At 40.5% G+C, this 14,632-nt stretch overlaps 1 protein-coding gene across 1 annotated transcript; it reads left to right on the forward strand.

The window, feature by feature from the left end:
• The first annotated feature begins 1,810 nt into the window (after positions 1-1,810).
• RWDD2B (RWD domain containing 2B) lies at positions 1,811-11,369 on the forward strand. The gene is made up of 6 exons (XM_010956621.3): positions 1,811-2,100; positions 6,143-6,317; positions 8,981-9,207; positions 9,304-9,371; positions 9,491-9,853; positions 10,467-11,369. Exons 3-6 carry the CDS (start codon positions 9,001-9,003, stop codon positions 10,699-10,701), a joined length of 873 nt encoding a protein of 290 aa, XP_010954923.1. The 5' UTR covers positions 1,811-2,100; positions 6,143-6,317; positions 8,981-9,000; the 3' UTR covers positions 10,702-11,369.
• Positions 11,370-14,632: the final 3,263 nt, after the last annotated feature.

Here is a 14,632-nt window from a genome sequence, read left to right on the forward strand (position 1 = left end):
TCCTCTACCTAGAATGCTGAAAAGTCACTTTCTCTAAAGAAATTGGCAGAGCAACCTACGTAACATAGCCACCCAGTCACTCACATCACTTTATTTTACTTCTCTGTCCAGCAATGATCACTATCTGGTATTTTTCTTTTGTATTTACCTATATATTTATCCCTTTCCCCTCCCTAACTGCCTGTCCCCATAAATACATAGAAACAAGAAATGTAAGCTCTTTGAGAGATGGGACATCTTTGTCTTGTTCATGGCTATATCTCTAGTACCTAGAAGTGTTTGGAACATATTAAGTGCTTAATAAATACTTATTGAAGAAATATAGTCATGAGAAATAAAATGCATGTACAAGAATGTTCATAGCAGCCTTACTTATAATAGCCAAAAAGCTGGAAACAGCCCATATTTCCATCAAAAGAAGAATGGAAGAACTGTAGTATAGTCACTCAATGGAACCACTAAGCAATAAAAAGATACTACTTATATACACAAAAACATGGATAAATCTTTAAAATAGTACACTGAAAGAAGCCTTATACAAAAGTACCCACTGCCTGATTCTACCCCTATGAAGTTCTAGGACAAGCAAAACTAATTATGGTGGGGAAAAAATCAGCAGTGGTTGCCTTTTGGGGCTGGGGTGGGGACTGACTGGGAAGAAGCATGGCAGAACATCCTGGAGTGCTGGTAATGCTCTGTATCTTAATAGGATTTGAGTTACACAGGTGTATGCATTTGTCAAAACTCAGCAAATATGCATTTAAGATGCACACTTCATTTTTACTTCAAAAGAAAAAAAGCAATTTGAATCCTAACATTATGCATGCTGAAGTACATCTGGAGAAGTATACTTAACGTCTGCAGTTTACTTTGCAATTCATCAAAATAGTTGGCACTGATGGATGAATTAGATATATGTCAAAGCTGGTGGAGCAAAATACTATGATAATATCTAGGTCAGCACTACGGACGTTTTGGACCAGCGGATTTTTTGTTGTAGGGGGATGCCCTGTGCCTTGTGGGAAGTTGAGCAGCATCCCTGGGCTCTCTCCATTAGATGCCAAAAGCACCCTTCCAATTGTGACAACCCAAAATGTCTTCAAGCATTACCAAAAGTCCCTTGGGGAGCAAAATCACTTCCCTCCTTCTCCTTCCCTTGTGAATTGCTCCACTGCTTCAATGTTGAATTCTCTCAACTTTGCTGTATGCTTGGAATTTTTCATAAAAGTTGGAGGAAAAAGAAGTATATAATGACGTTGAAAAATGTTCACAAGACACCAAGTAGAAGATGCAGCTATGAAGACATTTGCACTCATCTCACTTTCGTTTAAAAAAAAATGCGAAGTTAGCAATGACAGTACCTGACATCATTGAGTATCAGTGTTTATGTATCTTATCTTTGAGATTTCTACAATGAATACGTAACCCCCCAAAAGTGCATTATTTAGATTGTGAAGAAAAACATTGCTAATTGCTCTCGTGTTGGAATTGCCTTCAAACTGTCCTTTTATTAGCCAGGATAAATTTCTGTGCATACACAGGGTCTTTCCTAAGGTTGCCACGGCCACTATCCACACTCGCCTTTCCCTAATACCCTGCCACTCAGTGTTGTACAGGGACCAGCAGGATCGCTACAGCTTGGGAAGATCTTAGGCATGCAAAACGTAGGACCCCACAGCTACCTACCGAATCCAGATCTTATACCAAGATTCCTGACAGACCCCGCATAAGTTCATATTTGAGGAGCGTTACTTTAATGGACCATTCCCTGACCCAGGAAACATGCCGGGTGCTTCTCAGTGGCAGCAGCCGGGAAACGCCAGTGGGGTAGAATAAAAACTCTGCGACTGACAAGCACGAAAAGGGGCCCAGGAATCCCTGGGGTCGCTGCTCCGCCTTCCGGGACGCGCGGCGCCGCGAGCGCGCATGCGCCATCCCGGCAGTGCGCTGTCTCATGTTCCCTAGGCTGCCGGTCAGAGCGGTTTGTAGGCGCCTGGTTAGCCAGGCCTAGAGTTCTGAGGCTTCCTCCGGATGAGAACTGAGCTGCCCGCGCAGCCAGGAAACCCGGGCTTACAGCACCGGTGGGGTCCATGTCTCGAGGTGAGTCTTCTGTCCACTGGTGCCCAGCGGGACTAGGGGCTCTGACGCCGCCGGGGCCCTTCCACCTCCCAGGAATTTGGCGAGTTGTTGGCGCCGCCTTCCTACGGCTGCTCACTGCTCTTTGGTTAGAGCCGATTTCGGGGTTTCCTGGCCCCGCCCACCTCACCCCCACGACCTTGTCAGTTGTTAGGGGCAACGGCGCTTGCGCACCGGGCTTCTGTAGTGGCCCCGGCATCTTAGCGAATGTAAGGACTTAGGCTGCCAGACCCGCTCTGCCCTTTGATTAAAAAAAAAAAAGACGAAAAAGGATTCCGATTAGGGAATTAAAGTTACGTTCTGCCTTCTTACAGCATTTACTAAAATCCTGAGTTAGAAAATTCTCTTAAAGGTGTTTCTGGGGCTGAAATCTCATCTACGAAAGTAATTTGACAAGTCACTTGTGACCTCACTCCCGTAGTTGTCCACCCCTGCGTCCCATGATCACATACTTTGCTGCTTCCATTTCATCTTCTAGACCTCTAAACTTAATAAGGGCTTCTCCCAAATTCACTCACTCCCTGAGTGACTAAACAAACATGTTTTAAAATAGATGTTGATTACTTCCTAAATTTTATGTCCAGCCAGATCTCCTATAAATGCCATAATTTTACATCCAACTGTCTGCTGGACATCTCTGCTTAACAGATGTCTTAAAAGGCACTGGGTTACCTCGTATGTCTAAAACCACGCTTCAGATTTCCACCATCTTCCCCATCTAAGTAAATCACAAATCTATGCTTCCAGTTTCTCAAAGCCTTAGAGTTATTCTTACATATCACATGTATAATTCATCAATGATCCTGTTGGTTCTGCTTTTCCTCTATGTCCATAACATGAACAGTTGCTCACCACCTTGACCACCACACCCTAATCCAAGCCACCATCATCTCTCCTCCAATTATTGTAGTGCCTGCCTGGTCACCCTGTTTTCATCCTTGTTCCCCTACACTGTTCTCAGCAGTTAGTCAACCCCCCCCCCCCAGTGGCCTTCCATATCAGGATAAATTCTCAAATCCTGGCCATGCCCTAAGAGTTCCAACATAAACTGCCCCTTATTTCCTCTTTAACCTTGTCTCCTAAAACCCTGCTCCTGCTCACTCTGCTCTAGCCACCTGGTGTAGCACTGTCCTGCTTCATGGACTTTGAACATGCTATTGCTTTTTCCTTGAAAACTTTTCTGCCCAGATAAACACATGGCTTTCTTCTTTAGTGCCTTCAAGTCTCTTCCCTTCAGTCATGGTAGCAGAGAGGCCAGCCCTGAAAACCCCATGTAAAATTGAACCATGCCCACCCCCCCAACTTACACCTTATCCTCTTTATCTTCTTTATAACTGTTATTCACTAGACATATATATGTGTGTGCTTTTTGTTGTCATGGTCTTCTCTCACTAGATTAAATCTGACAGCAGTTTTTTTTGTTACTTCTGTCTGTTTTTATAATCTCAGTTTTTGGTACACAATAGATGCTCAAGAAACATTTCTTGAATGAGTATAATAATAATATCAATACTTACAATACAGTAATAACAAGCACTCTGACGGCACATACTCTGTTACCAGGCACTGTTTTAATCACTTTCCACACATCCTCATTTAATCCTCAACTGCAAACCTGTCATTCCCATTTTGGAAATGAGGAAACTGAGGCACAGAAAATTAAGCCACCTGCCTAAGGTCACACAGTTGATAAGTGGCAGAGCCAGGAGTTGCATCTTGGCAGTCTGGTCACAGGGTACGTTCTTAAAACATGATGATGAAAAACCAAAGCAAGTTCACCTCCTCTAATAACTATCTAAAGAGTTGTTTCCTAGTTTCCTCAACTCCAACACAACTGTAAAAGGCATTTATGGAATTTCAGTAATTCAGGAATTTTAAATATTTGTGAAGATTTTTTTTAAATAACAGCAAATTCCTAAGTTAGGATGTCAAGTGAAAACAGTAGAATATAGAAATACGTGAAGTCACTGGAGAGTTCAGCAAATACTGTGTTTAAAGGAGGGAAGAGTGTGCGGCTCTAATTGTAGAGAAGAGCTAATATTAAGTCTGGAAGAAAATGTCTCGAGATCAGACAGGTTTGGGATACTGTGCATACTAAACCCCCCTCTTAGAAATCCATGGTGCATATTGGCATCCAACAATAAAGACTCAGAGAAACCACACACAAAAAAGTATACTGTATAATTTATTGTCCAAATGGGATCACTTTTGCCTAAGAAATACTAAACCAGTCAGGACAATAGGATGACCCATGGTCACCCTAAAGAAACCTATTGAAATTTGTGTCATTCATCATTTCAAGGACTTAAATAAGCACAAAATGCTGTATGTAGTATTTTTTTTTCCCTAGCATGGCATTGACACCCTGGTAAGGTGTTTTTAAGGACATAAGTTGAAAATACACTGGGATAGGAATGACGAGGTGTTGGCATTGGTTTATACTCCAGTGTGTGGAGACATCCCAATGTGTGCAAGACTGACTGCTTCATAGTTTCCTAATTTGTGTCCAGTGAATCCTGATGAAGTCACCACATTAATTAACACCCCACCACATTGATCATTCCCATAATCTTTGGTGTGTTTTTTAAAATATGTTTTATTTTGAGGGGTGATTAGGTTTGTTTGTTTGTTTTTAATGGAGGCACTGGGGATTGAACCCAGGACCTCATGCAGGCTAAGCATGCACTCTACCACTGAGCTATACCCTTCCCCCAACTTTGGTGTGTTTTGGAAGGACCCATTGCAGCTACTGATCTGATACCTCTGAGTAATTTGTATTTCTTTTTAAGTGGAAGAACTTTTTTTGCTTCTTAAAAGTACCATACGGTGAACTAGCTACACTGTTGACCAAATACCATTTTCTGATATTAAGGAAATGACCCAACTACATTTGATGAAATAAAGACTTGAATAAACAGACATGTTCTTAGAGGGCTTGATGATGGATTATGCAAGGCAGCCTTTGGGAAGTGGATCCACGTTCAATGTGCTGGCATTTTGTGCTACTGAGTCTGTGAAACTAACTGCCAGATGGTGAACTGGGATCAGTTCACTCCATTGGCAAGTTGTCAGGGTCATCAGCCAGTATGTCTTCCCTCCGGGAACCTAACACACCCCCACCTCATCCTCCCAGACCACAACACTGTTGCTCAATCACCAATTATGTGGGTTTTCCTAATGGATAGTTGGTGCTCTCTAGGTTGTCTCAGCCTACTTCTATTAGACAATGTGTATGATCAGTATAATGGCAATGTGGAGTGTGAGTTGATGGTTGATGGAGAGATATTAGAGGCAGAGTCCAGGTAAGAGGAGTCAAGGTTCTGGAAGGAAACAGACACACACTGCACTTTGAAACTTTGAAGAGACTGTGTAATAAAGGAGTTATTTACAAAGGTGTGGCCAGGTTTAAGTGAGCCATGACTATAACTACGCTGAAAGTTCTGCTGGAGCTGAGAAAGAAGAGCTGCTCTTAGGAGGCCTTAGGAGGTCACAACCATTGTCAGAATCCCAGCAAAGCAGGGAAGGAGTAGTGAAGAAAGGTACCCAGCCTCTTTCTCCTCCCAGCTTCTCACTTCCTGCTGGGGCATTAGCTAAACTCAAGCACAAGAAAGGCAGAGTTGGGTGCTGTAGGCTGTGGAGGTCAGCTGCCCAGAGTCCAGGGCAGGGAAAAGAAGGGCCTAGAATGAGTTTCGGGGACAAACAGGAAGTAACTAGTCCAAATGACGAGTCCCTGAATTAGGCCTTGGTATTTGGCCTTGTGAAGAAGGGACAGGTTCAGTCTGTGCTGTTGTTCTGGTGCTTTCCTGCCTTGCAGACCTTTCTCCTTTCTCCACTATGCCGCCTCCTTCCCTTGTCTAAGTCTGACCCGTCCTTCAAGGCTCAACTCAAAGCCCGCCACCTTCCTCAAATCTTTCCTGATGCCCCATTTCACTGATCATGCCCACACTTAATCCCCATGATAATACCTATACTGGTCATTTACCTTTGTTGTTCTATATTTTATTAGATATAAGTCCTGATCTTCAGAGTAAATAGAAAGTTCCAAGAAGGAATGAGGAGTGAAGCTCTACACACAATAGCTGCTCGATAAACCTTTACCAAAGACGAGAAAGAGTTCTGTGAAGACAGCACTAACCTTAATAATGGTGTTGGATTTCACAGAGTAAATTCTCTGTGAGAAGGTAAGCCATGTTGTCCTCTGCAGCAATGGGATTGAGCTTTGTTTTTCAGAAGTATAACTCTCCTTTTTTTCTGCTGAGTTTAGAAGTACTACATGTTAATCATGAAACATGGAACAATATAGAAGCATATAAATTGAAAAGCGGAAGTCCTTCTCTTCTGCCTTCTACCCAAATTTAGCCAACTTAACAGTTTGGTGAATTCTCTGATTTTTTCACGTATGTGTGACGGTATAAGAATGAATAGTAAATTTATAATTATTTGTATTGTCCTACAGTCTACTTTTTAGGTAACCACACATATCATGAATGTCAATGTCAATATACATTTTTTACATTATCTCATAATTTTCTACTACTTGGATATACGGGCAAATCTCGTTTTATTGCACTTGACTTTATTGCACTTTGCAGATACTGTGTTTTTGTGGCAACCCTTGAGCAAGTCTGTCCATTTTTTCCAACAACATTAGCTCACTTTGTGTCTGTGTCACATTTTGGTAATTCTCACAATATTTAAAAACTTTTCATTATTATTATACTTCTTATGGTGATCTGTGATCAGTGATCTTTGGTGTTACTATTGCAAAAAGATTATGACCTTCTAAAGACTCAGATAATGGTTAGCATTTTTTAGCAACAAAGTATTTCTTAATTAAGGTATATACGTTGTTTTAGAATTAAAAAGTATCAAGAAAGGTGCAGCCTAGCAAGACAGAAAGCATTTAAATAATAAATGCTCTGCACCAGGCAAATCCCACAGAAAACACTGTGGCTTCTCTCTCACCCACACCAGCAAAGGGAGCCTAGACTTCACCTTTATTGAGCTGTATGTAATAAGAACCTAATGCTAACCCCTTGTCAAGAAGGTGTCAAAAAATCTTAAGTTGGGACCTCCAGGACCTTCCTCCCTGCTAGGCAGTAGCAAGGACCCCACCACAGTGTCAGTATCAGCCCCATGTCAGGTCCATGTCAGACCTCTAGACTTTCAATAAATTCATGTTCTCTATTACATACACACTGCTGTTTTCTAAGGTACCTGGTGTTGATAGTTCTTAGCTTTTCCGAAGTTCTGCAGCTCTCTTCCCCACCTGACCAAGTAGTTAATAGAAGGAAGAAAGCGGAAATCTAAGTTAGTTATAACTCATTCACCCCTTTCCATCTTCCAAGCTTTTATCTATTATTTCCTCTTCCTTTGTGTTTAAGAACTTATTTCTTTACTCTCATTTAAATGGGGTGGAAAGAGAGAAAAAGAAATAAATACATGTGCTCAGCCTCCATGTTTTATTAGAAATCCCCACACTTTTTCTTGCAAATGAAATTAAAATCAATTTATCAAATTATTAAAAAAATTTAAATCCTAATTTGATTAGCATCTTAGTAACCTTTATAACCTTGGAGTGGGGAAGACTTTTTTAACAAAGATTCAAAGTCCAGAAGTCCAGAAAAGGCTGGTGAGTTTGCCTCCTTAAAAATAAAAACTCACAAATGACACACACAGATATAAAACACCCTAAAAAGATTATGTATTTAGACTTTTTTTAAAGGGGGGACTATGTAAAAATTTTAAACTTCCATGTAATAACTTTCTGGAAGGCGGCTAGGCAATATCTTAAAATATTGTACCTGTTGATCCAACAAGCCATCTCTACAAACTTATCCCTTGAATAAGCAGTATTCACAGTTCACTGAACTCTGTATATATACATACACAAACTTCCATTGTAGAATTGTACATAATAGCAAACATGTGGAAACAACCCAAGTGCCCAACAATAGGTAAAGAATGCATTAAATTATGACATATCTATATGATTCAGCATGACAGTCAACCACTATAAAGAATGTAGTAAGATAGATCACTACATGCTGACAGTGAATAAATATCCAAAATATACTTGGGGGAGAAGAGGGGTAGGAAGTAGGGGAAAAATATGTGTATATATGATCTCTTGCAGATACATTTTAATTATATATTTCAGTCTGTACATGTATTTACACATTATACCAGCATGTATTTCCCATACATGTATATGTGTAATGCTTAAAATGTTCTGTTTCCAAAACACCAACAACTCTTCCTTAGATTGGGGACTTAGACAGATGGGGAAATGCTCACCAGCCAGAAAGACATTCTTTTAACCTTTCTCTACCATTTGAATTTTATAATTGTGTACTTGAGCTGTGGGATAATTAGCCTTTATTTTCTCTTTTTCACATTCTTCTGCTTTTTAGAAGCTAATGGTCATTAAGAGAGAAAAAAAATTAACCATCCACTTAACTCTCTCTCTTACTTATTCTTTTCATTCTATGTTTCCAAGGTAACAGAGCTTCATTCCTAGTTGTATCATTGATGTGGCTTTTGACTACACAGTTAGTTTACTTCAGTGAAATTGCTCACTGTGGTAGCTCAAGATGCCACACCAACTACCTCTATCCTGAGGAATTTGGTGCCTGGTTGTTATGAGGGTTTTATGGCTCTCATTGGATTGTCCCATCATTTGAGTCCTCAGCATATTACGTCTGAAAGTAGAATAACAGGAAAATGACTACATTTCATATTTTGTGAGAAAAATCAAATCAGTTTTCAGGAAGCACCCATATTGACGTATTGAGTTCTCTCAAGATTGTACGTGTAAATGCCTCTCTTACCTGTACCTTCTTAGAAGCTCACAAATATCCAGAAATGACTGAGATCGAGCAGGCAGAGGCCCAGCTCTCTGAGTTGGACCTGCTAGCCAGCATGTTCCCTGGTGAGAATGAGCTCGTAGTGAATGACCAGCTGGCTCTGGCAGAACTGAAAGACTGTATTGAGAAGAGGACAATGGAGGGACGATCTTCAAAAGTTTACTTTACTATCAATATGGATGTGGACGTATCTGAGGAAGCAATGGTAATTCAATTTCACTTTTGGAAGAACTGAAACGTATCACAACTTAAAACACCACTTAGAACATTCTTTTTTTTCTCTTTTTTTAAAAAAAATCAGGTGATGTTTTCTCTGGCCTGTATTTTTCCCTTTAAATACCCTGCAGTTCTGCCTGAAATTACTGTCAGGTACGTTACAGAAACTGGCCGACTTTAGAGGTCAAAATGAATCTTAGAATAAAAGCAAGTTTGTTTTCTGTTCTAAGAAAATTGATTTAATTTTTTTTATCCTATGTCTTTTCCATCAGATCAGTATTATTAAGTAGATCCCAGCAGACTCAGCTGAATACAGATCTGACCGCATATCTGCAGAAGAATTGTCTCGGAGATGTCTGTATACTGAATGCCACAGAGTGGGTTAGAGAACATGCTTCTGGCTATGTCAGCAAAGACGTCACACCTCTGGCTGCTCCAGGAAGTACAGCCCAGCCAGTCGACCTTATTCTTACGAGACTGTGGATCTATAGCCATCACATCTATAACAAATGCAAAAGAAAGAATATTCTAGAGTGGGCAAAGGAGCTTTCCCTGTCTGGGTTTAGCATGCCTGGGAAACCTGGTGTTGTTTGTGTGGAAGGCCCACAAAGTGCCTGTGAAGAATTCTGGTCAAGGTTTGCTTTCATAACTTTTGTATGCCTTGTCAATAATTTTAGTGCTAAACACTGTACTAGAGATGTGGAAATCAGTATGTCCCTGGGGTTGTGTCTTATGGGGATTCAGTCTCAAGTCAGTAGATAAAACTACTCACATATGGTCAGCATCACTCCCCTTGCCTGACACAATGCACATAGGAGATGTTCTGTAGATAGATGTTAAATTGAGCCCTTGCCCAAGATGCTGTCTGCCATCCCCTCCATTTCTAGGGATCTGATTCTTCCCTCATCTTAGCGATGCTGTAAGTTGTGAACCAAGGGGATTTCTAATCTCATTTATCCAGTGATATCCTAAATGAGTTTCTGAGAAGTCCTTTCGGGAGGCTGAGATTCAGCAATTTCCACACTTCTAAAATGCTGATATGAGGCAGTGATAATACCAATAAATGAGTTTGGGGATGGGATAATGACCAGGATCACATTTGATTAAAATAAAATCTATATGAGATAAAAGTAGATTTCTCTACTTCTGGGAAAAGGCATTGATGCATCTGTTTCATACCTTCTATTTTCAGTGCTCTAAGAATACACAACACATTTTCAGAATTTCTACTTTAAAATTTCTTTTCAGACTCAGAAAATTAAATTGGAAGAGAATTTTAATCCGCCATCGAGAAGACATTCCTTTGGATGGTACAAGTGAGGAAATGGGAAGACAAAGAAAATTCTCAGTTTTTGAAGAAAAAGTATTCAGTGTGAATGGAGCCAGAGGAAACCACATGGACTTTGGCCAGCTGTATCAGTTTCTGAATGCCAGAGGATGTGGGGATGTTTTCCAGATGTTCTTTGGTGTGGAAGGACAATAACTGAGCAGAGGAGTAGTTGAAAAGCGTTTTGTCACTGTTAGTCTTTTGATTTTTTCCCCACTCTTTCTTGAAAGATTAAGTCATTTTACTTCAGTTCCATTCTAGAATGTTATGGGGGAAAAAAGAGGAAAAGTAGTATAGCTGAAATACATGTGTTAAAAATATGTCATGACTGAATGAAGAAGTGAATTTTAAATTATAATCTTAAAATTGTTGATAGAAATTTCTCAACATATAAACTACTTATTTTGAAAGAGAGGTTAATTATATTTGAGGAAGATAATATTGGTGGTCCAAATTGCCACCTATTCTCAACCCCCTTCTCCTCTATCTGCTGCCACTAAAGAAGCTGGAAAGGATAAATGCTCACTCTCTCAGCCTCTCTTGCAGCTAGGGTGGCCTAGGGACACAGCTTTGGCCAAGGAACTTCTGGGAAAACTTTTGTTTTCCTGATTAAAATGATTGATGCAGTCAGGACACCTCTTCTCTCTCTGTCACACACACCAAAGTGATGGCTGAATCTGCAGTAGTCCTTTCAACCAGGAGGGAAGGAAGGGTCAAGAGAGCCACAGAGATGCCAGTCTTCATGTTGTTGAGCTACTGACCCAACACCAGCCCCTGCCTATCTCTAGACAGCTTATTATGAAATAAAACCAGTTTTATTTGTATTTCTTTGCCTGTTACTAGCAGTGGAAAGCCAGCTTGATGAAGAGCTTTTTCTCAAAGCATTAGTTTTGCATCTACCCCAGCCATTTAATAGAAAGATAGGGGAAATTTTTCTTAAATTGGAGTTTGCAGTTTATCTCTATTTCTGTATACTTACACTCTGCCCCTTGGCTTGCCTCACAGAAGGCTCTGAAGCACAAGCAGAGCTCAAACTTTTTAACAAGGCCCAGCTATTCATCGAATTGGTAATTAAGAGCATTCGTTTTTGGCAAATTGGATTTGGACAGGGTTTTCATTGTGGAAATGACTTTTTGTAAATCTATTTTCAGCAAATTGACCTATAATCAAATCAACACACTATCTGGTTTTTGAGGCCCTCCATAAATCAGTCCCAAAAGTGCTTATTAAATATTTACTAATTGCCAGCACTCAGGTTGGTACCATGTGTTGAGTATTCCTTGGAGTCAGACTTGGTTAGAGGAACGGGGTGGAGGGGACACAATGCATTGTTTATCTCAGTAAAATGTTGGAGGCAACCTATGTGCCCATCACTAAGTGAATCAGTAAGTACATTATGCTACGTATTATCCAATACTAGGTAGAAATCAAAAGAAACTAACAAGGCAATGTGGATAGATCTTAAACATAAACACAAATAAGAATCCAAATGGTACTCATAGTACATTGCCTATATTGAATGCAAACCTTGTGTGCCTCCTGAGAGTTCCTTCCTGCTGCCCACCTCCCCACTGCCCTTCAGTTGCCCTGGAAATGCCAGTCTTTCCTCTACTGCTACCACACAGCCAGATGGGTCAGCTGTTCATTTTGTTTCTGATTTCCCCCTGCCACTTCAGATTTGGATGAAATATCTCACAGAACATGAGACTAACATCCCTAGAGGCCACCAGAGGGATCAGATGATGCACATGTTACTTTTAGCAGGTCTCAACTACTAAAACTTTTTTTAGTTTTTGTACGTTATTTTAATAATACATTGCTATGTACCAATATATAGATTGTAAGTGTAATATAAAAACATAGGCTACAATAATGTAACTTTACAGGTTTTCTTCCAAGACAGAGCTGTCTAATTAATTAATTAATTAATTGATTGGAGGTACTGGGGATTGAACCCAGGACCTCGTGCATGCTAAGCATGCACTCTACCACTGAGCTATACCCACCCTCCAGCCCCCACCCCTGACCTGCCAAATTTAGACATTAGATTATTAACATAGTGACCAAGAGAAGTACAGATTTTCCAACCTCATGATTGGTCAATATTTTTGAAAATGGATGGAAGTATTAGTCATCAAAAAAGAAAACAGCAAGTTAGATGGTCCTGCCTACATTATATAATGTAAGACACCCAAAAAAAGCTGTAAGAAACTACAGTTAAATGTTAGAATAGGCAATATAGCTTTCTTAGACTTCTACCAATGATTATAGACTTCATACATACACATCTTTAAATGTAAAATTGTTCAGTATGATTGCATATATATATATACTGCGCAATGACAATTTGTCAATGTGTTAATCTGAAAAATACCTTGAACTCGAATCATCTATAAAGAAATAATGATAAATTCTTTAAAGAAACTATTAGTCCCAAATCAAATTATGTTTAAAAGTTAGAAGAGCTATAGAAAGCAAAAATGTGGACAGAAAACATTGGCTACATGTCAATTTTTATTTGTAAAAGTAATTCCTGCACAAGCAATAGTACTCTTAAGTAAAACAAAATTTAAAAATTCTAAAATTAATCCCACAAATCCAAGTTAACTGAAGTTGGAGTAACGAAGTCAAAGCCAGTCCTACCATCTGTACGTTAACTGCATTTAAAAAACCTGCATCTGCTGCTGTGCGGAACTGATGGTTACTTTCGGCATTTATAAAAAAACTGACTTTTTTTTCCCCCTTTTTTAAGAAAGCTGTATATCAGGGAAACTCAACATAACGTATCATTCGTAAAATTCCATTAAGCTGCAAGGCAGCCTAGAGTTGATGGCATGTGACAGGTGTACGTACGTTATTTGCCCGCCCCTTACACCCGGAAACAATGATTACGACTACTTAGTACACATTGAGCCCATCAAAATTCTGCATAAGGGCACAAGGAGCCTTCCACTGAAGCACAATCTGGCAATCTGACCCCACCGGGTTGGGGTAGGGATGAAGGCCTTAACGTCCTTTGTCATTCCTATGAAATGTCAAAAGCGGACCCCTTCGAGGAGGAGGGCCCGGGGAGGGAAGATTCCAGCTCAGCATGAAAGGCAGGTGCCTGGCTACCTACGGACACCGCAGTCCAGAGCATCTCCCAAGTGCGCTGGGCCTTGACGGACGCCTTGGCCTCCTCTTAAGACCCCGCAATCGCCAAGCACAGGACCGCCCGGCGCACAGCTACTTCACGCATGCGCCCTGCCTTCCTCAGCGCGGCTCGGAAGCACTAGCCCTTGAGGGTCGGAGGCGTGGTTCGCGTTGGGCAGTGAGCATGTCGGGTAACCGCAGCTGGGAGCCGTGTTTTCGGATGCGGTGGAAGGTTTCTGACCCTGGCTCGAGCCCTGCACTGCGGTTTTGTCTTTCAAGCGGGAATCGTGCAACCCAGCCAGCTTCTGCTCTCGTCCCTAGATGACATTTTTTTTTTTTAATCGTTATCTTTTGGGAAAAAAAGGCATTGATCTTCATTCTCTTGGAATTTCCCGGATGTTGCTAACTGCCGGGATAATTAGGAGGAATGATGCTCACTAGGACCCAGTGACACCTTCGAGGTCCAGCGTATATACCCTCGTTTTTAACTAGGGAATTACTGAAGGCTTACTCTCCCCGCCCCCACCTCCCCCGGAAGCTTTTGGCATTTTGGATTTTGTGAACTTGTTCTCTCTTGCTCCTCCCCCCTCCCAAAATATATGTAAATAAATGTATATAATACATTTTTATTAGAAAAGATGACTTACAGAAAATGTAGAAATAACTGGATTTAAAACTTACCCAAGGAGGGAAGGGTGGAGGGATAAATTGCGAGTTCGGCATTTACAGAAACTAACTACTGTGTATAAAATAGATAAACAACAAGGTCCTACTGTATAGCATAGGGAACTCTATTCAATGCCTTGTAATAGCCAATAATGAAAAAGAATATAAATACATACATGTATAAATGGATCACTATTCTGTGCTCCAGAAATTAACACAACTTTGTAAACCGACTATACTTCAGTAATAAATAAATAAACCTCACCCATGATAATCTTGCACCGAAGAA

This window comes from Camelus bactrianus, chromosome 1 (genome assembly GCF_048773025.1).
Source record: "Camelus bactrianus isolate YW-2024 breed Bactrian camel chromosome 1, ASM4877302v1, whole genome shotgun sequence".
Taxonomy (NCBI): Eukaryota; Metazoa; Chordata; class Mammalia; order Artiodactyla; family Camelidae; genus Camelus; species Camelus bactrianus.